Source organism: Eutrigla gurnardus (genome assembly GCF_963514095.1).
Source record: "Eutrigla gurnardus genome assembly, chromosome: 2".
Classification (NCBI taxonomy): Eukaryota; Metazoa; Chordata; class Actinopteri; order Perciformes; family Triglidae; genus Eutrigla; species Eutrigla gurnardus.
The window spans coordinates 11,512,866-11,538,875 of NC_139916.1; the positions used below are offsets into that span (position 1 = coordinate 11,512,866).

The window sequence follows — 26,010 nt, forward strand, 5'->3', positions numbered from 1 at the left end:
ACTTCCATTTTACTATTCAGTGTTTAATATTTCCTTCCACATGCTATCTATTATTGAAGATGAGTCTATTGCAATACATCATTGCACATAATAGAATGGCTGTAACTGGGGAAACTTGATGCCTGATGTCTAAATCGAGACTAATGCAGATGAAAGGAAGGCGCTTTCACATTCTACGTCCCTCTGTTATTGATAAAAACCATACTAGCTATGTGCGAAGCTGAAAATGCAAGCAATATAAAGACAAGCATGTGACCACGCTGCTATCTGTGACTCACCAATTTAATCTAAATCAAATGAGTTCCAAGAACAAAGCATACTGGCTCTCGGTACCAGACACCTTCATTGTTCTGTTCCGTCTATTAATATTTTCAGCGAAGATTGGAGGTCCGAATTGAGGACATTGTCTTCACTTTTTGTTCTTCCTGGCTGACTCGCTCAACTCAGCATTAACAAAATAGCTTTTTGGAAAACAGACCGGTGAAAATTAAGTATAATTTTTGTCTCCATGATGTTTGGGTTTGAATTGATTTGAATGCAGCTATGTAACTTACATATTTGTATGTTCATTTTGCGAGTTGCTTCTTCCTACAGTACTATTGTGATTAATGTGTATTACACAACTGAAATCAATCCCTGATGTTCTAATATTCTAGCTGTGGCTGTGTACATTACAGCTCTCTTCAAATCAATAACTAGCTTTGAGTTTTGTACACTAACAAATTGTGGTGTCCTCAGTATTGTGTAGGCTGTGTATTGTTTTTTTGGTTCTGCCTTTCAAACAGGCAATTCATTAGTGCACCGTTTTTTTAAGTGCCCTAACTCCTTCCTTCATTACCATCAACAGTAATGAAGTGGATGGTCCATCTGTAAGGCTACCGCAACCTGATCAGCACAACATTCATCTTTACCCATCTCATTTAGAGCCCATAAACATACAGATTCAATTATTTCTGAGATAATACATACAAAACTACAAAGGGTGCATTCAGTAGAGTGCGGATCTCACTGTTAGCTGACCCTCCGTCTCTCTCAACACCGAAGGCCTGTGTCATTAAGCCGTTGTATAAGAGACGTCATACGTTCTTGACAAAGAACTCATCAGGCTGTCTGTCCATTTAACGGTGTGTGTGTGTGTGTGTGTGTGTGTGTGTGTGTGTGTGTGTGTGTGTGTGTGTGTGTGTGTGTGTGTGTGGTGTGTGTGCAGGTAGTTCTATAAAAAGTCTACCATGTTTACCATTCAGTCAGATTCTAACAAAGAGGGATATCATATGTCTTGCATACATACATGAAGGACTGTAATTAGTCTTTGGTACCAATGCTATTGGATGAGTTGTGTTAGCCAATAAAAATATATGTCTTTGCTCACTGAAAGCCATCAAGGTCAGTTTGCCTCCGTCAGTTTGTTGTGTTAGCCAGTGTATACCTTTCTCCCATTATTGATCTATAATAATCTTAACTAGAAAAGCAGTAGAAGTAGTTGAATGGGTTTAATAAGTACAAGTTTTCATTGAAAAGTGATACCATGATACAAAGAGTGTATAAAGGATGTGGAACATTTTAAGCCAAATGGGTCCATCCCTAGTTACATTGTCCATTAATATGAACATGTTGTGACAGTTTTTTGTTATTATTATTAAAAAACATGAATAAAATAGTTATTCTTTATGCTTTTATTTTGAAGAGGTGACACAATGAGTGTCTGATGGCTGACATTACATTAAAATAAATCATGTATGAAGAGGGAAAATTGTAGGAATGAGAGCAAGTTAAAAAGTATGTCTTATGAAAACAAATCTTAAGCTCCTCTCCACTGTTGGCTCCCCCACACTAGACACCAATGTAAAAATGTGAGGAAGGCAGTTTGACTAGCTTCAAAGTGGGGGTCGACGATGTCAACAGCTGTGTTATCGCTAGTGGCCCCTACTGGTTGGTGGGCGATTTAAGAGTCGTGAGTGAGGAGTCAACAGGCAGTCAATTGCAGTATAAAACAGGCAGTGAAAGTTGTTTTGAGAAAGTTTGAGTCACAGCAACCACGAAAGGTCCTCTGGTCATCGACATTATGCAAGTTCGCTGCAACAGAATAGGACCGGTGATTTTAATGTGGAATGGGAAAAAAAATTACCTGGCCTGGTTTGGCGTCTTCACATATTGAGGCTTCGTACGGCGTGGCCAGTTCCGGAGGATTGTCATTTACATCCAGGATCCTAATACTCACTGCCGAGTGGGACGCCATGGTGTGGTTGTCTACAGGAGACAGAAATAAAAGGAATCAATGACATCTGACAAAAAACATTTTAGCTGATAGTGCTGTGGCAGATGTGTCTTTCCACGACATTCTAGCTGCATTTGCAACAGTATAGAGTATAGCAGTTGATAAAGTACAGGTAAGACCACCACACCACACCAGCGCCTGAGGTTCTGATCCTGGTTAACGTGTTTCTCAGGAAACAGGCTGTCTATACCTGAGGCGTTGTCCATCTTCTCCGCATCCAATGACACAAATTATTTTGCTTGAATCAATAAAGCTACACAGGCTGCATAATAACCCACGTTTCAGTTGTTCTTCATGCACATTTTCTCTCCTCTGCCTTCCATGCTTAACGACAGGCTTGGCGTATCGGGTCGAGAGCACTGCCAAAGTGCAACTGGCCACATGAGCAGTCCTTTTGGCACAAAAAAAATAAAATAAAAGATCCATTTTAGATTGACAGAGGACGGCAGCTGCTCACAACACGCCGCTGGCGTTCTGATTTTGACATTAGAGGCCTAGCGTAGGTTGTAAGAGCCTGCGGGCAAGACCCTTAATGCTCTTCTTGTCTGCCGTCAGTATAAGTGAGGCAAGAATCAGATTGATGCAATTTCCCAAAAAGAAATCGGACAGTTAGTTAGGCACTGCGGCTAAGTGCTGAAGGGTTTTTTCATCTAATGCCTCCTCCGATTGCGGCCATTACCTGAATAACACTTTTTCTGGCACAGACAAGTGGCATGAAAATGGCACCGCCGATTCCATTTTTGTCTCCGAGTCCTCACTATCTGATAATGACACTACAGTATACAGCTGTTTAATAGTCTGAGTGCAGGGGGCCCACCTCAGCGTGACGATAACGACAAATAAATGTGGCGCTGTAATTTTTTATTTCTCATGACATTCCCGAAAAGATAAAACACAAGGAATAACTCAAGAATGCATCCTCAAGACACTTTTCTTAATGTGCCAGCATGTAAATGTGGGGGTGGAGAAGATTTATATAATTAGTACAAGCAAAACCCAGCTTCTAATTATCTTGACTTCTCGCTGAATCTTAATTCCCGTTCGTAATCATATGATAATATCTGATGGAGTTTTACTCATAAAACACTGTGTAGAGTACATAAGGGAGCCCGAGGCCCCCAGCATGTGTGCATGAATGTGAGAGGGAGGGAAACATGATGTCTGTGTGTGTGTGGTCACTTTAGGTGTTGGTCTGGAGATCCTGGTTAATAATAGCACAGAGCCTATAAACACATTCGTACACACGACTATCAGCACCCAGTTCATGCACCCTACAGAACATGTAATGACATGCAGCTACCGACTTTTATCCAATAATGGATGAACATTCATAAATCCTCGCAGCCAAGAAAGCTCCGGTGAATACACTTTAAATTGTTGTAATTATGTTAATATCGCAGATGGTTTAGTGCAATTAAGTGAACTCTTAAGAATGAGTCAAACGACTGATGCATGTTCTTGTGAAAGCTTAAAGTGCTATTTTAACGGTTATTACAGTTATTAGTAGTAACTAACTATTACCATAAGATAAATGTGGTGAAAAAACAAGTTAGACAAATTATTGTGAGTTGGCAATGACTTAAATCTATTAAATTATCACACATTAGATTTACATGTGTGAATGCATTTTCTGACTTTGCACAATAAGGTATGTTTTTAGCACCTATTGCATTTGCATCCGTCATAAGGATGGAAAACGTTCCCCCCCCCCAAAAAAAAAAAAAAAAAAAAAAACCTTACCTATAGCACTCTGATCGTAGCACTGTTGCTCTTGAAGTACTACTTTACTCAGATGAGGACCTAACACTTGTTCTATTTTTAGCTCTTACTTTATCGGCAATGATACGTTGTGGTTTCTTTGTTTCCTTCTTTTGACAAATGTACTTATTGTAAGTCGCTTTGGACAAAAGCGTCTACTAAATGACCTAAATGTAAATGTAAATGTAAACTACCGTAAAAAAAAAAAAAAATGGTGTTATCTTTCTGCAGGGTTTCAAATAAAAAATACGCCTTTTACAAAGAGGTCACTACATAATATACCAACCCCTTCCGTGTTTGAGAGATAGCCAGCATCAGTTTGGGATTGAGGGAACAAGTAATCGGACACAATGCTGCGTGGTTGAAGTTAAACTCTTTCCTGAATGGGAACGATACATTCTTTAGGTGGTTTTCATCAGTTTTCAACAGCTGGGGCTCAGGCCTTGCAGATTTAAACTGATAAGAGTTATTTAGGATGGAAATAGTTGAAGTTATCAAATTGGATGTAAGTGCCACAGAGGCCCATGTTGGAGGAGATTTAAGTTTTTATTCAATGGAATCCAGTAATTCAATTTACAAATCTAAATTGCTCAGTGATAAAATAAGAAACTAGGCAAACCTATCCCCCGTGTGCATTTTCTGCTAACATTTAAACCTTCAAGACTAAGATAAATATCCAACCAAAATGCTACGAGTTCTCACATACGAAAAAGGTATATTGAGTGTTTCTTGATCACAATCACCATATCATTTCAATAAGCAACCAACACTCCAAAAATGTCATGTATTGTTTCGCATCGCTGCTTGGTCACTGCAAGGTCACTTGTTAAGACAGCAAATTTTACTCATGATTAATGCAGTTCGTCCCGATAACTGCCCGTGGCGACCGGACTGATGTCCTTGGAAAGACCATCAACTTCTCTCAGTCTCTCAATCGTTTGGGTTTCAATAATCACTCCTCTAATTTGTGTCTAACGGCAATTTTCTAAAATTAGTGTTCCATAAATAAGATACTAAAGCTCACAGGGTGACATGTTTGCAGGCTTTTAATTGATAAATCGCCTCGGCACTCAGTCGTGATAATCACTGTTTTCTTGCCTCGACTCGGCTCCGCCCACTTTCCTCTGTTGCCCACAGTTGGATTTTCTTGCTCCGCCAACTTGTCACAAGATGATGTCAAGGGCAATACTTCAAAAACAGAAACCTCTGAAAGCAGCGAGCCTATGCTTTTCTTACCTCCATGAGCAGGACAGATAGCATGAATGGCAACAGCTAACATATAAGTGGGCCACGGGTCAGAAAGAAGAAGAAGACAGGACACTAGAACAGCCAGACAGACTGATAATCAAAAGACTTTTCAGGACAAATTCAAGCTCTCTATCTCACCACTCAGCTCTGTCCGACAGCGGGCGCAGCAGCGAATGAGAATGCGAGTCCCAACTAATAGCATAATCCTCACATCAATGCGGGTTTTTAATTGACTGCATTTTTGCCAGAGCAGCAAGAACATAAATGCACGGAGAGCTCCACCAGCGCTAGATATCTGCCTCTGTTCATCCTCTTCTTCTAATTCCGTCTTCACATTATGCCGCTTGTCCCGGCTGTGCCAGAATAAAAAAAAAAAAGAGAGAAAAAAAACGGCAATCATCAGATGTTACTCATTTTTACATTTCAATTCCCAGAATTGAAAACAGATGAAACAATATGAGACGGCCCCGCCTCCCCCCAGCTCGCCCTCCCTCCACGGAGAAAGAAGAGGAAAAAAAAGGCGTTATTCAGTGAGACAGGTTCATTCATCTGGACCAAGTGGTGCCGTTCTAAATCTGTCTTCAAATACAGAAGAAGAATAAAAGGATTTCAACAGATTATTGGCATGCTCTGCGTCTGTGCGGCACTCCACAGCTGTTGCGAATCTTTCAGGACGACTGTATGGTAGATCTCTCAGGCACCGCGTGACACTGACATAACTTCAGGGAAGACAGATGGAGGATGTGTGTGTGTGTGTTTGCATACATGTGCATGCTTGCATGTGTGTGTGGGTGTGTGTCAGTCGCATGCTCCTTGTGACCAAATGGCTCATCTTCTTTGCTGGAGGAAACACTTTGGTTAAAAATGTCACTTTTGTCAGGAGGGGGAATTCAGAATGCAAATGTACTCCAAAACGTCTGCTTCTGCTGTTTTTACTGAGCCAGAGGGCCATGGAGGCACAGAGGCTACCACATATTATGGTTATTTCGTTTCAATATTAGACCAAAACAAAATCTTTTTAACAACAGTTTGAGTTTTTGTGAATTTAAGAACTAATCGCTGTAAATAAGTTAACGATTCAGAACATTTCAGGACCCCCTGAACATATTGTACAATAGGAATTATTCACTAAAATGATCAATAAACCACACAAAAGCTGGTTCTGGTGAAAGCCACTCATTTCCATTACAATATTCAGCCAACAAACAGGGAACATCATTTCCACCGCTATCAAGATTAAGACAGAATACATTCGTGTCTGATACACCAAGGAGAATCAAAACACGCTTCTAATGCAAAGCGTTTCTCGGCGCCGGCTGCTTTTCATTCATTTCCATAACAAAACCCCCCTCATGGACACAATGAATGTAAACAATAATCTCGCTAAACCTACAGCACCAAACTAATACATAAATTCCCAATTGGGCTTTCCATCTAAACAGAGACATGCTCACTGTTAACGCTATGTGAAAAATATTATACACACTTCATTTTCATGAGAAAAACATTTATAAAGGATATAAAATCGCGTTGAGATTGCGGGGCTTTGCTGTGTTCAAACAATAAGACGTGGTTACATTTTGGGTCAATGCTGGACTTAAAAGTCATCAAAACATTCCCAAAACGATGACCTCATGAATGAGCTTATTACAAGGACAGCTACGGTGCATTTTTGGCAGCAACACTCAGGATCTATTTGCTCTCCTTCTGAAGTAACCACACAGTGTCAATAAGTCATGAGTGAGGTGCCTTTTAGTTCACTGATGTCAAGAGAAATCTCATGATGTAATACAAAAAGGTTCTGTCAATATCACTCACACAGGTGGGCAAAGCTATCGGAGTTGCCCTTTCCTGAAAGGAACATCTTCTATATACTGTGTATGTCTCAAAACAGAGATACTAATCTTTTTTTTAGTCTTAGCATTAAAACTTGTAAAAATCTTCAATGTGAAGATATTTCATATCCCCCCAGAATCACATGCTGTTTTCAAAAGAGACAAATAAGTGTGGAAAAGTAATTGGTGCAATGACGTGATTTATTAACACGCTGCAGCATCCAGCGGGTGGATGCATCAAGTCTCATAAGAATTTTCCCGAATGGAGTTTGAATCATCCGATAAAGCAACCAAAACCAAGTTCACGTTATATTCATCCCAGTGAAAGCTCCCCGCTACTCTATAAAGCACGGTGTTACACAGCAAACGGCAACATTTTCATAACCCTGATGACTGTCGCGTCTATGTAGCCATTCATCTTTACAATATTCTGAGACGAAAGTGGTGCGAATGAGCAACTCTGTGACCTTGGATGCAAGAACGTCCCCACAAGCACTCGGTATACACTATGCATGGCCACTAACACATACATGTTGTCAACCCACTTGTAAGAAAGCAAAACGCATCATACGACTGCTTGCAGGATCTCCTCCTAAGCGCCACTGACAGTAAGGACATGTAAGTAATTATATAACAGGACAGACTAACAGAACACATCAACCAGGGTCACAGCCTCCAGCCTCTGATTACACATTTTTTTTCTCCCCACCCTTGTTGACGGATGCGCTCTGCATTCCAATAGCAACTGATATATTCATCCAAGCAGGGCACTCTAAACACTCCGTTGTGCATAAATTGTGAAAAAAATAAATCTTCTGTTTTGTAATATTTCATCTCATTTTGACTCCCAGTTCAATGTGAACCATGTTTTTGACTCCTCAAATAGAATTTCCTTTTTTTTTTGTCATCCTCCCTCTTTAGATCCATTTTCTTTTGCATTTTCCAACTGTGATTGAAAAGAGTCACTTATCTCCCTTTATAACGGTGCAACAAGTGCGTGATTCATTTGCAGTTTGAGAGAATGTTTAAACGGTTTAAAAAAAACAATCAAATGTCGGGCATTTGTTTGCCAGACACTCGGTGAGAAAAGTTATGCCATAGAAACTGTCTCTTCCCTGCAACAGCGTAAGAGATAAAGACTTTCCAGCTCGGTATCTTTTTACCCTCAGGCTGATACTCTTTTTTTCTCCACCTACCTGCCTGGGTAAAAAAAAAAAAACAGTTTTGCAAGGTGATATCATACTTGCTATCGGTTCTCGAAAATTATATGTCACTCAAACTTAACTTGATATGTTTCTATGGAGAAGACTGTCAGGGGGTGTGAGTACCCCAGCTAGTAACATTTAAATGCTCCTCCTGTACTCAGGGGGTTCTGTGTTCAGCGGGAGACAAGTACTACCCAGATGAGAGGTTGTTTCCTCTTTTATAGTGACAATGTCTTCAAAGAGATGCTATATTTAATTGGGGCAAATTTGGAGACATGCTGAGTGTGTATATTTGTGTTTGATGTCATCACAGTGCAGTTGAACTGGAACACCTTTACTTGTGCTCTAATTGACAGGAACAACACATTTAGTGCCTTTCTTGCAGTTTTTGTAGCCGAAGTCTATCCTAGGACATTAGACTCCTAGCTGTTGTCACTTGTCCGATACCGATACAGCGGCAGTGCAACAGTTCAAAGGTCAGTAATGGACTGGGGGAATAATTAAGGGTTGTGCCATGAAACTTTAGTTTTAACAATGCCCTCAGACGAGTTGACCTTGTGGCTCTCCGGCCTTAATGAGCAGAGGGAACCAAAAAAAAAAAGAGAACAAAATCATTATAGAGAAAATGAAGTCTTTTTCCTTAAAATACTCGCTAGCTGCTTCACAAGACCCCCCCCCCCCCCCCCCCCTCTATGCCCGTCTCTCTTGTGGCTTTCTACGTCCCTCCTTTTTTCTTCTTCTTCTTCTCTGTCTCCTGTTAGTGCGTCTACAGCTCGCAGGACTCCATAAGCTAACTGGAGATAAAGAGACATTCTGGATGGGAATTCTGATGCCATTGACCACTGACTCCGCCTGTCAGGATGTTTCCTTGGAAGGCAATATGAGAGGCTTTATCTATCAAGTAGCAGCCATGTGTTTGTGTCTGATATTGGAAGGGTTAGGGCCATTAAACGTTCAATTAACATTAAATTGTGCCTATGACATATTGATAAGCACAAAGAAGCAGAGGACAAAAGTGTTTAAATTGCTCTGGGGATTACAGTGCATACAAAAAAAAAAAAAAAAAAAGGACTCCCAAAGTCTAATTTTGTCTTCATGTTTGTATTGGGTGGGACTGCTTACGCTTCAGTTTAGGCTGTATTGATTATTGGAGTAATCACAATCTGAAGCTCTATTTTAATATGAGCTTTGTTTATGTGCATTGTTTTTCCCCTGTTGTGTGAGGTAGTGAATACCAGTTAAATGCTGAATGCAATCGCCTCTGTGTTCACTACAATCCCAAAATAACTTCATCTGGATGAGATTGGAAAAAGTGCAGAATACCAAGCCTCTGCCTTTCCCGCAAGTTTACTTCTAATAGTATAGTAATATCTTCCCTTCTCCCTCAAGTTATTACATTCTGATTTTTTATTTATTTTTATTATTTTTTTTGCTGTGACAAAAGGACTCGATGAGATGAACAAAATGTAAGCATTAACTGCATTTTCAGTGTTTGTCAGCTCTAACACGAGCAACACATGATGACTGTTGTTTCCATGGTATCAGAAAAACAATATTGATGGCTACCAGTGAGGCAATAACCCTCACTGGTAGCCATCAATATTGTTTTTCTGTATATGTATATGGTATACCTGGTATACCTGTGCATACTGTAATAATCCCAATGCAATACAATAACATAATATAATAATCACCACATGTAAGAAAACCATGAACACAGAACCAGTTTTGTGCTTAACAATATAATATAATATACCATATCTTTAATTCTGAGAAAAATGATAACTTTACCAACAAAATAAATGTTGAATTATATAAGAGCAACATATTTAGTGCCAATTGTAATCATTAAAAAACATATAAAAAGAACAGTACTCTCCCTTCTATTTTGATATGGCACAAGCGGAATTCTTAATTTAAAGCAACTGGATTCTTTATCAATCCGTACCAAAATGATGAAGCCTTTGCATGTGTGAAAAAGCTCGGGACTCCATGTGACCTAGAGCTGATGCAGAATTTAATATACTGGGTGATTCGCATTAGCCTGTGAAATAATGTCCCATACATAATTATTCCCACTTCTTTTAAATGTTAGCTGATCCAAGCAGCAAATCTTATGAGATAACAATCTACAAAACTGTCTCTAACGTTGGCCACTAGATGACTTCTATCCTTTCGATGATTACAAATCAGGCAGCAACGCCGATGTGCCAACAAATGCAGGTTTTTCAAACGAGTCCCACGTTAAAATGTATCTGTTTTGGCACCGCAATGGTGGAACGAGCTCCCAGCCTCCGCAAGAGACTCAAGACTCACTTGTTCAGAGTTCACCTGGGCCCCCGACTGCCTCTCCTCCCCTCCCCCTATCCATCCATCGTCTACCGCTTATCCTGTATTCAGGGTCTTGGGGGGGGGGCTGGAGCCGATCCCAGCTGTCATTGGGCGAAGGCAGGGTTCACCCTGGACAGGTCGCCAGTTTAAGCCATAATATCCCCGTTAATGACAACTATACCGAGGTGAATTGTTATAAAACTCACCCGTTTTAATTATATTACAGCATTAAATGATATATAATTAGGGGGCACGACCGCTTTGAGGGACATGTTGATGCCGTCGGCTAGGTGTCACCTCCGCTAATTCAAGTGCACTTGATCTCAACGCTGTGTTTGTGGTGTCGGGTGCCATTTGGAGAACATTTCATGCAAATATCAGACAAATAATGAGTTATTAATGTAATGATTTCCCCATAATGTAATGACTCATTACATTATTATGAAATAAATCATTACATTATGCACAAAACTGTTATGTCATGGTTACCTTCTAATATGTGTTGATAACTACATGACGCACAGTTACAGTTATTACATTGTGATCCAAAAATACATATTAATTGGAAATTTAAAAAGTTCATATGTTCCAATGATTGTGTTTGCCTACGGTACATTGACAAGGACGTTATCGATTGTAAAACTGCATCTTACACACACAAATTCCATTAAATGCAGAGTTAATGATGTTGGCATTCAATGCGCAATTAATGCTTGTTGGCCTTATGACACGTACTATGTTTTTTCTCCAATGATTAATTTAGATTTCAACAAAATATTTACGCCTGCTGTTCTACTTCTGCATTACGTTTCCATTCCCTTTCACCTTTAAAGCCAAAAGGCACAACATTCTTCTGCTATAAAAGGGGCCAACAGCTTCGGTTGCTAATGATCACAGCAGATTGAGGATGTCTGTCACCTCTTATCACCTTGGTGGGAGTCGCAAATGTTGGAAGAGCTAATTTAACTTGCACATTCTTCATCACTAGCAAGCACCGTGTGGAGGCGAAGCGTGCCAATTTAAGCAATTCTAACATTCTTGTTTTAATAACTGGGCCATGACTTGTGTTCTTTATTAGATTATCCTTTCTGAAATTTGTTAATTTCAATGCTGCCGTTATCTCAATTTCTTCAAAGCTTTGTTTGGAAATGTTAACATCCGCAAGTCTCCCCACGGAAATGTCAAGACTAAAACAATTTGTTTTAGCGTGGAATCTACTTAGTGGAGATAATTATACATTCTTGTTGTACTGGATTTCAACAGATAGTTTCACCAACTTTCAGAGGCTTTTTGGCAAGGTAAAAATGTCACTAGATGATAAATAATATCGCACTCTTCCCAGCAGCACAGAGATGTAAAATCGTTTGAAATGAGAAGCAATGTACCTGCTTCCACAGCCCTCACAGTGATATTGTGCCAGCCTGCGGTCTCTCGGTCCAAAATCTTTCCCAGTGTGATGGCACCCGAATCAGGATCAATATGGAAGATCATCTCCTGGTCCGTGGTCCGATCAATGGAGAACCTGCAACAACAAACACACGAGAAGTTGAGAAAGAGAAGCGGGAAGTTAGAGGAAGGAGAGAGTGCATCATTTTAGAAAAATCTCCATTTCTGTGTAATTTAATGAAGTTATTCAAGTTTTTTCCATTTCCTGAAGAGCTTATCAAGGACTTGGAGAGTTGACTCTGGGCTGCACTAAATAATAACAGCTCATACAGAAGCGACCAGGGGTTAAAGTAATTATATTTTAGAGGCATTTACTGGGGACTTGTCACCAATTCTGTGACCCCAATACTAGCAATGTGTCTCTGCGAGCAGATACAACGCCATCTTTGCCCGTCCAGAGTAAGAAAATAATCATTAAATTTTCAGTGTGCACTTTAAAAAAAACAACAGAAATGCAGCTTTCCTTCGTGGGGTACTTGAACCTCGGTAAAGATCAGTGAGTCTAAAAAAATCTGCTGAAAGGTTTCTTTGTTCTTAGTTCTACCCACCACGAGCACGCACACACACACACACACACACACACACACACACACACACACAACACACACACAGCTGGTTGGCATACACACGCCCATATAAACCATAATTAAGTACCACGGGCAGCATTATAAGGCCTAAAGGCTCCTCTGACAAATGTGCCAGTCAGCATTCTCCTGTTCTCATGAGAACGATGGTCACACGTCGTGTTTACTTTGTGTATAAAACAAGACAACCATATGCTAAACCCGATGTCGTACAGAGAACAGCAAATGGATCAAACTGTTTCCCGATCACGCATTTATTCAAAAGTGAGCGTGGTCGTAGAATTACATTTACAATTATTAACTCCGGGAGCGCAAGTATTTCTTTCACTATTACTTGGTAACTAGCGTTGCATATCATGACCTCAACATCACTTATGTGAGATGTTTACATGTAAATTACCTCTTGCATGTGCTCATTGTTACTGAACAGAGGGCACTTCCACGCAGACTAACAGCCAACGTATTTGCGCATATATGCATGCTGTCCGTCTGTTCAGCCCCGTTACACCTGGAATTACCACGTTAGGGCGGCGATTTAATGAGGCTGGAATACGTTCTGCCATTGACACTTGTCTCCATAAACAATGACATTAGATTTTCTCTCTCCTTTTACCGAGTTGTGGTGCACGACGCCTTTTATCTTTGTTTTTCTTTCAACCCTCTAAAAAACAACTTTTAATTGATTTTGGCCGTCCTCGTTTCCCCACATGTACGCCATCACCGTTACTCAGAGTCAACTAAACAAAACATTTCCTTGGTTTCCAGCACATGACGGGGTTGAGGGACTTCATCGTCATGTTTTTACTCTCTAACCAAGCAATTTGCATGCAAACACCGAGCCTCGCGCCGCCGGGATAAAACTCTTTCTCAACCAACGCGAGCTTCCTCCATCACAAATAAGAAACTAGGCTTATTCAGACATTGCTTGGATAAGGAGAGTTAAACTAGAGAGTAATTGCTTCATCTCGTTTGTTTTGTATCAAAGACCTCCTTTTGACAGGTGCATCTAAGCCGTAGGTGGCTCCAAGCAAACCTCTCTCCTTCCCGCCTCCTCAGTCATCCACTCCCTCACTCAATCACATGAACACACACACACGCGCTCATATATGCTTGCACACGTATCGCACGCACAACTTCAGCTCCAGGCTGCCGAGACACTGGTGAACGACAGCTCTGCCATTGTGTTGTACTTTATTACACCTGGAAGTCTGAGCCTCATGCATTTTTAATCGAGGTAATTTGCAGAGGCGCTGCGTGTGTCAGTGTATACTCTGTCAGTGAAACTGTCTCAGGCCTTATCTACATTCCCCTCTCACACTGCAATTGTTCATCTGAGGAAATGCGAAACCACAGACCTTGGTACAAGAGATTACCGGACGATATTGTTTTTTATCACGCACAGTGATCTGAGAGCAAAGAAATAGACGTACAGTGCAGCTTATTCCATAATACAAGTCTTATAATTGTTTTAAAGTTACTTTTTTCATAGGACAGATTTTGTTTGATCAGTATGGACTGGAGAAATCTCCATGCGGGATGTGCTGCAGTGTCCCATCCACGTCAAATGGCGTTCACTGTCATGCTAAACTTTTGTTATTCTCTTCGCAGTCATCTTTCCACAGCAACAGTTAATTGCCAATGTTTTGGTTGATATACTTTATCAGGCTAACTACTGCTGCTAGTTTTCATTCTTTCACGGCCAAATGGTTTTCATTAAAAGCAAAATGTAATATTATTACCAAATAAAATCTCACATCTACACCTGTGCAACCTTGGTAATATTGGGTCAGAAACAATTCTCTCCTTTTTAAAGCTCCAGCCTTCTCTGTGTGTTATATTTTGAGTTTTAGTAGGTCATTATGATTGTGTTAACTTGTAACACACATTAAGAAAAGTTAGCCAAATACTTTAGAGATTCTCAACTCTGATACATATTCTACCATTTTAACAGTATACTGCATTTTGACATACCTGACAGGTTTATTCTTCACGTCTGGATCCCTGGCAGTGATAACGCCAACCAGTGATCCCACTTTGGCATCCTCCTGCACCTCAATGATAGTTCCCTCAGCCGGTTGAAAGATGGGTGGCTCGTCGATGTCCGACACGCTGACGCGGACGATGGTCTGGTCTCGGAAGGAGCCCAGGTCCACGAAGCGAGGGTCCACGTGCTTATTCACTGCCTCCACCACGACATTGTGTGTGCGTTTGCTCTCGAAGTCCAGCGGCTGAAAGGAAAACCAAAATTCTCATTCAAGACCCGTTTCATTCCACATAAGCCTTTAAGAGTGTGTAGTACTGACACTGATGGCCAGATGCTGTATTGCAACTGTACACTGTAAATAATTTCTGAAAAATTACGGCGGAATTTCAACAGTAGTAAGGTGTTTTTAATAAACAGTGCTTTACTGTTAATATTACAGAAAATTAGTGAAATTACAGCTCATTTACTGTTTTTTTAACGGAACTCTAATGTATTCCTATTATACAATACTTTACCGTTAAAGTGTATTAGATAACAGTATCATGCATTATTTTTGGCATTCTGGGAAGAGCATTGCCTGAGCTGCACATGTGAAGCTAGTTACCTGCCATTCCTGATCCATCTCCATCTTACTAATTATTTGGTGAGTACCAACTTTATTTGATTGTTTTATATTACATATTATATTATTGTTTGATTTGATTAGTTTTGATTTGGTTTTGTTAGCATTGATGATTACAGCATATGCACATGCTAGAATGAGTTTGGTTAGCAGCTAGCTAAATTTTCAAAGCTGATAGTCAAACATCACAAGGAGCACATTTTAATTTCTACAAAGTTAACGTTTGTTGACCGCTGCATTTTGTCAGTGAAATAATGAAACTTTATGATAGTTTGTGTAAACATTTTACCGTCTATGTAATTTACTCTATTCGCACGAGATAAGTATTACCTGGGGACCTCTTGTAATTTGTAATGAGGAAGTTCTCTCTCTGTGAAGATGTTGAGCTGTCATATTGTGTCCTCCAGCTTCTGATGGCTCACTTTTCCGAGAACATTACAGATCTGATCCTACTTGCAGATGTACGTTTTCTTTTTATATATACCGGTACATATACTATGTCATACAATGACTCATCTTATAACAACACAGTTTGTAATTCACTTTCTATGTCCTAGGGATCTGCCACTACAGCTGACATTGAGAGGACCATCAACATACCTGAAACTCCTCGTCTGATACTACTTGGTATGTTTACACCACTGCATATGCAAGCAACAAAAGGTTCTATTAAAGGTACCAGGAGGATGTTTAAGGTTGGAATGTTATGGTTTGCTGAGGTGTTAGTTCATGGCTTGGGACATTTTTTTTATCAGGATGGGGGGAATGAGGGGCAGAAATGTTAATTTTGTATGCAATATAAGTGTAAGTTGTTGCGAATATAAGTTATTTTAGAGCTGATCTCTCTCCCCCCCCCCCCCCCTCTCTCTCTCACACACACACACACACACACACACGCACACACACACACGGCTACTTGCAGGCTGGATTGAGAAACCTGGTGTCTTCGAGTGAGCCGTAACTCTCCTGCCGATGTTCTTGGACTTCCACACTAACAGTACTGTATATGTTTGTAATACTGTTAAGATATAAATGTTCGTAACACTGTTTTTAACATGTCATTTTAACATGTAATACTGTTAAACATGCAATTTGTTCAGCATGTGAAGTTTTTACATGTAATCTTTACATTCAAATAAAAGTAAAGTGCAATAAGAAGCTGCTTTTTCTCTTACATTTTAATCACAGGATTGAAATATCAGTAGGTTAATTTATTATGGTTTGCCTTCCGTGCTTGTGGCCAGGTTCAAACAGAGATTTAGTGAAACCTAAAGTCAGTCACATGTAACATGTTTTTCTTAACAAAAGTGCCTTTAACTGTGTGCAATCATATTTTTTTAATAGAGTATTGAAATGTATAAATAATACAAACTAACTAGTCATTTAATTGTAAAACACAGTGAAAGTAATTTTAAATATCAGTTTACACTGTGTTTTTCATTTACAAGACAAAACTGTAAATTGAGTAACAGTAAAAATATGTAGATTTTACAGAAACATAATGGCAACCCAGCTGCCAGTTCATTACTGTTTTTTTACAGTTCACACTGGTTTTTTTTATTTACAGTTTAAAGCTGTAATTTTCAGTGACAGCAAAAATATGTTAATTTTACAGTAACATAATGGCAACCCAGCTGCCAGTTCTTTACTGTTTTTTTACAGGAAAATTTCTAACAGTGTACCAATGACTTGAAATATTGATTCCACCCAGACAATGCCTCAGCGTACATGTATCCCTTACTGCATGAGTTTATGGTTTCTTTTAAGCTACCGTTGTGTCTGTGGTAGCTAGAATGATAAGACATCGTCGACAGTTCATTGAGTGTTCATTCTGCCATTAGGCTCCATTCAAAACAGAGCTGTGTCACTTTTGTCCTCTGTGTATTTCAATGAAAGGATAACACTGCTAGCATTCTGCATTTATTATTTCAGGGTGAAAAAAAGAAGAAGTTAAAAACAGTTCAACTTGTGAAGAAACTCGGCTATGACAGTACCTGTCAAGCCCCAGTGTGAAACCAATGATCATCAATCCTCAAAGACCAATCATTTCTCTTTTTCCATCTCCTCAGATGCCCATTGAGTTTTTTTTTTCTGTCTGAACAGGGAATAAGAGCTGTTCAGCGTATTGACTACATAGATTTAGCTGAGCAAAAGAACACTTAATCGTTTTTTTGTCGAATGCGAACCAGCAGAGGCCCAGTCACTTGTGGATTTGTAGTCAAAATAATCCAGATCACTTTCATTAGATTATGCCAGAGACGGTAAGGACTGCTGTGTGACGAGGAAGCTTGAGATAGTATTTAAAAGTTTAAGTTAGTAAAACAAACACAAACTATATCATAGGGCAGATTAGTTTAGAGATAGAATGGGGAGTCATCCATGTAGAATAGAACACTGAACCCCAGATTGCTCCCGGAGGCTATGCCATTGGCGTGTGTGAGTGTGCACGGATGCTGTGGTGCTTGTGTGGGTGTGTGGGTGTGTGTGTGTGTGTGTGTGTGTGTGTGTGAGGTAAATGCTGAGGTGTAGTGTAAAGCATGTTGAGTGGTCGGAGGACTAGAAAGGCCCGTATATTCCATTTCCCATTATCACAACCTGCTAATGACTTTTGAGCCCCCCTTTTTCCAGCAGAAATAAAACCATCTCTTGTTTGTGGTTTAGAATAAGAGTGGACACAGAATTGTGTACATACATGTGTAGCAGAAGGAGAAAATAGCTCTTAGCTGGCAGTTGATATCATGGTAAACAAACACACTGACAGCAGACGCTACGATACAAGGTGCCACCTGCACATCAGATTCTAATCCAATCATTCTCACACCGATGGCACAGCCATCAGTGTCTTGCCCAAGGCATTCAGCATGTGGACGGGAGGTTTGGCCACAGTCTTCCCATGCTGTGGAGGAAAGAGACTAAATCACCGAGCATTGTGTGCACAATGAAAGGTTAGAGTATTTGTTTGGGGGTTTTTTGCCTTTCTTCTGGCAAAAATCAATAATGACTGGACAGATAATAACAGCAGTGCAACATTTCCTTTTAAGAAAACTGTACCTTCTTGATGGAGACAACAGCTTCCTGTGTCTCTAGATCTGTCGTGACCTTGAAGAGCTCCCCTTCCTCTTTGATCAGATAGCTCATGTCCGTGTTCTCTCCCATGTCCGCATCTGTGGCAATGACTCGTCCCACCGCCGTCCCCACGGCAGCCCCCTCCGATACAGAGAACTGGTACATCTCTGGTACATGGAGGAGGTGGCCGGAGGTGGAAATCGCATTGAAGGATACAAAAGAAAAGGAGAGTGAGGTTTAGCAATGCAACGGAGGGATGATGCGACAAAAAAAAAAAGTGTGGGTGTAAGAAAGTAACGAGAGAAGAAGGATGAGAGACAAAAGTAACACTGAGAAGTATAGGAAAAACAACACCAGTGGAGGGAAGATGAGGAAGGATAGATGCACGGCTGTTGATGGGGGGGTGAAGACACTGGTAGTTGAGATGGATCGGGAGCAAACATGGCAAAGCAGGAGGAGGAAGAGATGGGAGAGTAACCAAGATGAAGAATCTAAAGAGAGGAAGCGACAGGTCATGAAAAAAATGAAGCTGTGATGATATTATAATGAAACAACAGCAACAGGTGGACTTCAGGTGGCTGCTGTCAGTGAGGTTATTGCATTCACGCTAAAAGTAGTGTACAGAATATTATTCGTTTTTTTGAGAAAACAACAATGATAAAAATGATATATTTAGCAAGCGATCTGTATCATCAAGTAGAAGATGACTTGTATTTTGTTCTGACTCATCGTCTATCCCAAATCTGAGGTTCTATTTAACATTACGGAGCAGACATAAGGAAATGTATATTATCTGTCAGAATTTATTGCGAAGAAGAAAATATAAGAGTGAGGATATAAAACATTAGTGTCCCCGAGAGGGAAATCATCAAAGTCGAAACATATACGGCACGTCACCTTCCTTTGCATCTTATTTATGAAGCTGCTATCCAAACTCTCTCTATTCCCCGCACCGCACCGTGAAGATACTATAATCCTGCAGGGTTTATCCCTCTGACTGGGTAAATATGATTTACTGAGATGAAAAACAGGATTCACACAGAAATAAGAAAAGGTGTGGGGAGACGTATCAAATACAATCAACCTGACTGTCAGATGCTGTTCCCCCAGCTGCAACAAAAGTAATAGTGTTCTGGTTTAACTCAAACAAACAAAAAAGAAGGTCTGAAGAAGGTGTTGGACTGAAAGCAAGAAGGGGAGAGTAGCCTTCTATTGTAGGCTATTAATACTAATATTAATACTAATGATCATTCAGCCAGGAGTAGCATGTGATCACGCGACTTACTTTTTTATTCTGCATGTACATTTGGTATTCTTTGAGCTGCTTTCTCGCACGAAAGCTTTCTGTGAACTGAATGGCGTCTTTGTGTGGCGAGCTGCATGTTTTAACTCGTACCTATTGCGCATGTGTGTGTGTGTGTGTGTGTGCACTGAAAGATGAAAGCCATTCATTTTCAAAAGCAGCCTCACCATCATCAACCCATGACGTTACAACGAGGGGGAACAAACAACTGTATTGATTCCCTCCTCTCTTGAGCCCCACTTAGAAGGACTGATCAAATGTGCGCTGGGTCGTAACAGTGCTCCACATTTCATAGACTGCTTTGTTATGGGCTGCGGATTTGATTGGTCCATGAATTTAAGTTGGTTAGATTTGCAGGCCGTTCAGCATCACTCGCTGATGTCAGCGGCCTGCAACTGTATTGTGTGTCTTTTTATTATCTTCTCTTTCACTTTGCTCATTACCCCCCCCTCCTCCCATCTCTTAACTCTCACTTCTATCACTCTCAGAAATGTAGGACTATAGTCTCTCTCTGTCCATTCCCTCCCCATGCCTCTCCACCTCTCTCTCTCTCTTTGCCTAGAGTGCGATCATGTGCTGGAGACACTCACTCTGTGGGAAGCGCGGCGGGTTGTCATTAACGTCTGTGATCACTATGGTCACCGTGGTGGAGCCGGAGAGACCGCCCATTTGTCCTGCCATGTCTGTTGCCTTGACGACCAGCTCGTACCGATCCTGCGTCTCACGGTCCAAATCTGCCACGGCTGTCATGATGATCCCTGGTGATTGAGGAAAGTAGATGAGATTGAAGGAGAGAGAGAGAGAGAGAGAGAGAGAGAGAGAGAGAGAGAGAGAGAGAGAGAGGGTGAGATAAAAGTGCAACACACCACATTCAACCAAACATTAACGGAACAGAAAGAACTGCACGCTGAACACCAAGACAAATTCCTTGTATGTTGAAACCTACTTGAACTCCTTTCTGATTCTGAACTGACAAATCTGATCAGCTAACTACGCTGACAGCCTGACCAATGCTACTTAAATGTTAGGTGAATTCTCTACAGATATCTGCAAATGGATGCAGAATTTGTTGGCACCTATACACGATGTTGGTACTGGAAGCATTTTGGTTTCTAGTATGTTTGATGTGTTAAGTATTGACCAGTCACAGATTTGGTTGCATGCAAGTGAGCACTCCATGTGAAGAGCAAAAGAGACAATCTCAGCCGATCTCAGAACGGATTGGCTATAGTTCAACCAGGACTATAGTTTGCATATCGGCTTTATTTGACAGTGAGAGAAACAGACAGGAAAGAGAGGAGGGAAGACATGCAGCAAAGGGCCCTGGGCTGGAATCGAACCCCGGCCACTGCGCAAAGGACTAAGCCATAATGCTAAAGGGGAATGATATAGCTTTTTATTGGCTTGAAATCAGCTTGTTAACTGGCTACTTGAACATCGTCTCTCGACTACAACTGCATTCTCCTTCTCGAGATCGGATTGTAGGCAAAGACTGCGGCAGGAAAGAGCAAGTCTTGGTCCGTATATCCGTTATGTGGATATGTTTGCTCACCAAGGCTTTGTCAGACTGTACGTTGGGTTCTGAGATTATATGTCAGATGTGACTGTGGAATGTCTTGACGTTGCTAAAGTGAGAGGATTTGTACATTGCTTTGTGAAGTTTCCTTAAAAAAAAATGTAGTCACACAAGGGGCCAGTCATATGGTCTCAATTTTTCTTCTATATCTGTCTCACAAACTAACACACAGTCCTTCTCGGTTTAAAAGAGACATTTTCCTTGTTGGCCCAGCAGCAGAGGTAGCAGCAGCAGCATCAGTAGCCGGCTCCTTTACTGTGCAGTAGTAATATAATTCCACTTTACCCCTTTGGGATTTTCCACATCAGAATCTATTGATGCATTTCCTGGGCTTGGTGCGCTGTCTCACTCCCAAAGGTTTGCATTGTGTTGGGTACACAACTCACTGATTCACATTTAGCCCAGGGCCACGTTCTATGAGTCGCCAAAATACAGTACATGCAGCACTGGAGTTAAGGAGGGAGACAGATGACATGCTCCTCTTTCATCCGCCGAAGGCCAGAGGGGGATGCATCTAAATTAGGGCTGTCACAAGCACAGCCACAATCCGCAAGCTAGTGCACGGCGGTGTTGCTCCCACATCACGGCAGAGATGTGGAGATGAGACTGCCCGAACTGCAGTGGAGCAGTCTAGTCTATGCGGCCCACATTGCAATGCATATCACGCAGCCTTAACATTAACCAATTTAACTGAGTAATAGGTCCGTGCACACCGACTGTGAAAGTGAGCGGCCTCAGTATGGTAATGCATTACATTAATATGAAATAAATTATGATGTTCCAATATGTTTTTACTCGCATCAATTGCATTTCTGTTTTCATCTCGCTGCGCGATGGGAATCTAATTCTACTCTGTATCTGCAAAAGCACTTGTTCTGCTGTTTGGGCCTTGGCTACTATAAGGATTGAGAAGAAATATATTGTATTCCTGCATAACAGATGCAGGTGTCTTTTTTTTTTATCTATTGTTAAATTATAACAGCAATAGAAGAAATTAATAGATCAGCAAAAGCAGAGTGGAAATCTATTTAAATGTGGTTTCAAAGGTACTTCCTTTCAGAATAGTTTTCTTTTTTCTAGTTTTCTGTGTAACAATATGTTCTTATATGTATGTGCTCTTGTAAAATCGCCCCTTTGACTCAAATACTCCAGCATGCCACAGAAAACAATGACTTGCTTTTCCGTTTATTGTACCTTTGTAAGAGAGTGATAGGAATGAGGCAGATTTCACAGCTGTTTTGTCTCATTTTGACCTCACTGACTCGCCGCTATTAGGCCGGCCCGTCTGCCGACACAAATGGGGGGAAAGGGTGGAAGGAGAGGGGGGGTTCCTGAGACAGAAGCTAGAATGAACCATCCCGTCTCCTGACTAGTCCCACTAAGGTGCAGCCATTTATCATCCACACGCCAAGGCTGACCGAATCAACGTGGTAGAGACCCAAAAAGGAAATCATTAAAACGAGTCCCAGGCCAGTAGGGGGACCCTGGAATCCCCCATGGCTCGATATGAAAATACAACCCACAATTTTTATATAATGGTAGACAAATAAAGTATTTCATCCTATGCATTAATGGGGCAAAAAATGAACACTTTTACTGAGTTGAACAGACAGCACAGTTGGTCCACACAGGTAATACCTGCAATGTTTATGCTTACCTATTAAGTTTAAACCTCGACGGTTGCACTAAACAGTGTGTGGAGCCATTTTGAGTAATTTATGCCATATGGTGTTTTGAGTGTTTGCTGAAAGGATCCAGAAGTGATTGGCTAAAACTCTATAAGTTGCTTGCTTTTGGCCAATTGATTTTAGGTTTTTGGCCACACATTTTGATGGATCTGGGAATTGCAGTTTCTAAGCTTCAAATTGCTTAAGGTTTTGTAACAAAAAAAACAAAAACAAAAAAACGAAGGAGCACAAGAAAGAAAGTGGGTTGAGGGCTGAAAGTGTTGCGGTTATCATTCTTACCTGTGTGTCTGTCAACAGTGAAAATCTTTTCTCCATCCAGGACGCTGTACACCACTCTGGCACTGCTGCCGTACGTCGGGTCGTCGGCATCGGATGCGGTAACCTTCATAACGGATGTTCCTGTTGAAAAGAGACAACGCTATGTCAAAACAAAAAACAAAAAAACAAGAGAATAAAAGCTTCTGAACCAGTGGCCCCAAGAGGCCACTGGGGAACCTTTACACAAGTGCTACAATTGCACACTGTAAACGGAAGGGCTGATGTGGGAATGTGGGTTTTTCTTCGCCTGTGTCTGTGAGTTTCTGGTACTCATATTGTTTTGTTACAGTTAATGTAACAAAATGTATTTCTATTTACGTTGCCCCTTTAAGAGATCCAGGAAGTGTCTGAATCTGAAGCGACCGTGATTAGAAAGACATGTGTTTCAGACCTGATAGATGCTAAATGAATCCAGCTCCATCTGCATACATCCTTAGCCTTTTGGTTGCATCTTCGGTATGTACGATTAATTTAATGCACTCTGCATTCTCTGTTGTTTATTTGGGTGTGATTCTTGCGTTTATGGAGTTTGACGCTAGATATTTTGTGTGTCGTTAATTTAAACTGTTCGGGGACTGTCTCAGGTTATATGTGATAAATATAAGTATAAATACAAGTAAATAAGTACTTAAATAATTCATTTTATATTTGAAAATATTTGATGCAACTCATTTGAATGTTATAAATACGTTAAAATAGGAACACTGAAAACGTATGATTTTAATGCATATTTCCATGGCTCACTGTGTATTTTAGTTGATATTAATACACAGTCATATTTCTAGTATGTTTAGTTTCACCTTTCTGTAGGTCAATAAACCTGTGGACCAAGGAAGGATGTCTTCAGAGTCTTGATGTGGAGAAAGAGTTTACCTGACTGCCAAGTTGTATCCTCCGCACATATAACGAGGGCAGCACACATATATTTGTGGGGACCATGTTTTTTTAGACCTTGGGAGTGGGGACATTAGTGCACAGTATTGCCTGCCCTTGCTCTTTCTAACAGTGGTTTGGGCTGCACCTTGTTTTTAAGGTTCAAATCAAATTGTGGTTGAGGTCAAGGTCAAGAGAGGTAGTGTATGGGTAAGGGTTGGGGGTCAATAACACAGTTGCGATAATCTAGGTTGAGGGCTGGGAAATGCTGCATATCACTATGAACTATGAACTCACAGGCATAACAACAGTAATGCAGTGTGAGTTTGTGCACACACCTTTGTGTGCGTTCATGCATACTGTGATTAGACTTGGGAGAGGCAGATTGGTTAGCACTGCACCAGGTAGCTATTGCATCTCCATTTCTACACAGATTTTTTCTGATGTATCAAATTACCGTTTTCACTACAATGATCAGTTGTTTGTCTCTTATTGGCATAGAAGATGCACTCAGATATGAAAGGATGGAGTCATAAAGTCAACATTAACATCTTCAATAGACCAAACAATTACTTCTGATTACAGCACGTCCTCGGAGAACAGTGTCATTTCCACATGAATCCTCAAAATTTGGATTTGTGGAGCAAAAGTGTTAAAGTCATTATTACAGCACAGTTTATTTGTAAACAGTTTGCATAAATATATTAATATATTAAAGCTTGGCCTAAAGCCTATAAAACTTAATTTCTAGGTTGAGAAACAACCCTTTTATCGAGTTAGCAGTTTATTTCCTTTCTATAAATAATTTCACTTACAAGGAAAAAAAAGAAAAAAGAGAAAGGGGAGACATTACTGGGTGCCATAAGTCCTCAAGGACAAGAAGTAGGTCTTTGTCTTCAATCCTCTGGCTGGTGCTATGGGTAATTACTGACAGCTGGTGTTGTCCACCAAAGGTCACGGCTGTAGCCTTTCTCGGAGCCCTGTCATGCTACTGTCCAGCCACATAATGGCCGTATGCTAATGATGCTAATTAGCAGGAGGTGTCAGAGCCCTGTTTGTTTCCTGTCATCCAGATGAGCTCTTAAAGAGTCAAGGAGGGAGGGAGATGCCAGTGGATTACTATTAAAGTCCGCTGGCCATTCAATGAGACAGCTCGGATCACTATCCCGTTGCTATCATGGATATACTCTTTTGTTCTCCCTGTATGTATATAGGAACTGATCGGTTTGCATATAGCTAGCACGTGATGCAGCACACTACCTCGCCTATGATACCAATAAAACAATCGAGGGTGTGGTATTTTGCAGATATTCTGAGCTATGTGGCAATGTGACAAATGAGCTCCAAAGGTAAAATTGCACAGAACTAGGACACAAGATGGATGGATGGATGGATGGATGGATGGATGGATGGATGGATGGATGGATGGATGGGTGTTCCTCCAGCATGTGCAATGCCAAAGAATCACGTCTTCTGACTCCGTCAACAGCCTTGTGTGGGTCTCGGTTACTGGTAAATCCAGACATATTGCGGCTCCCAGTCGATTCAAAGCGGCGCATATAGGTTGGAATGATATTTTAATTAATACTCTGAGTCATATCAGTCATTTCCCCCCACCCAAAGGGACCAGAGTGCACACTGCCCTCCTTAGAATATCCAGATTTGAGCGATATATCATTCTCATCGTATTCAAAACACGAGGCTGTAAAGTTATTTTCATTACTGGCAGCAGGCGGGTACTAATTCTGCCTACCTGGTTGGCCCGACTGCTGTGGGTCCAACAAAGTCATTTCCATCCATGGGATTACACTCTTATCTTAATTTTCCCCAGGTAACAATCAGTTTGATGCTCAGCTGTTTCTGTCTATTGGCTCGCAGCAACGTCAGATGGCTTGGAA

The 26,010-nt window shown here is 40.8% G+C and overlaps 1 protein-coding gene across 1 annotated transcript in view; it reads right to left on the reverse strand.

The window, feature by feature from the left end:
• Positions 1–26,010, reverse strand: part of cdh22 (cadherin 22) — a 71,515-nt gene that overhangs the window by 23,474 nt on the left and 22,031 nt on the right. The window contains exons 3-8 of the mRNA XM_084034979.1: positions 23,201–23,320; positions 20,248–20,415; positions 18,340–18,521; positions 14,654–14,910; positions 12,038–12,174; positions 2,126–2,247 (exon numbers count right to left, since the gene is read on the reverse strand). Coding sequence (XP_083891105.1) covers positions 2,126–2,247; positions 12,038–12,174; positions 14,654–14,910; positions 18,340–18,521; positions 20,248–20,415; positions 23,201–23,320 — 986 coding nt within the window. The remainder of the gene's footprint in view (positions 1–2,125; positions 2,248–12,037; positions 12,175–14,653; positions 14,911–18,339; positions 18,522–20,247; positions 20,416–23,200; positions 23,321–26,010) is intronic.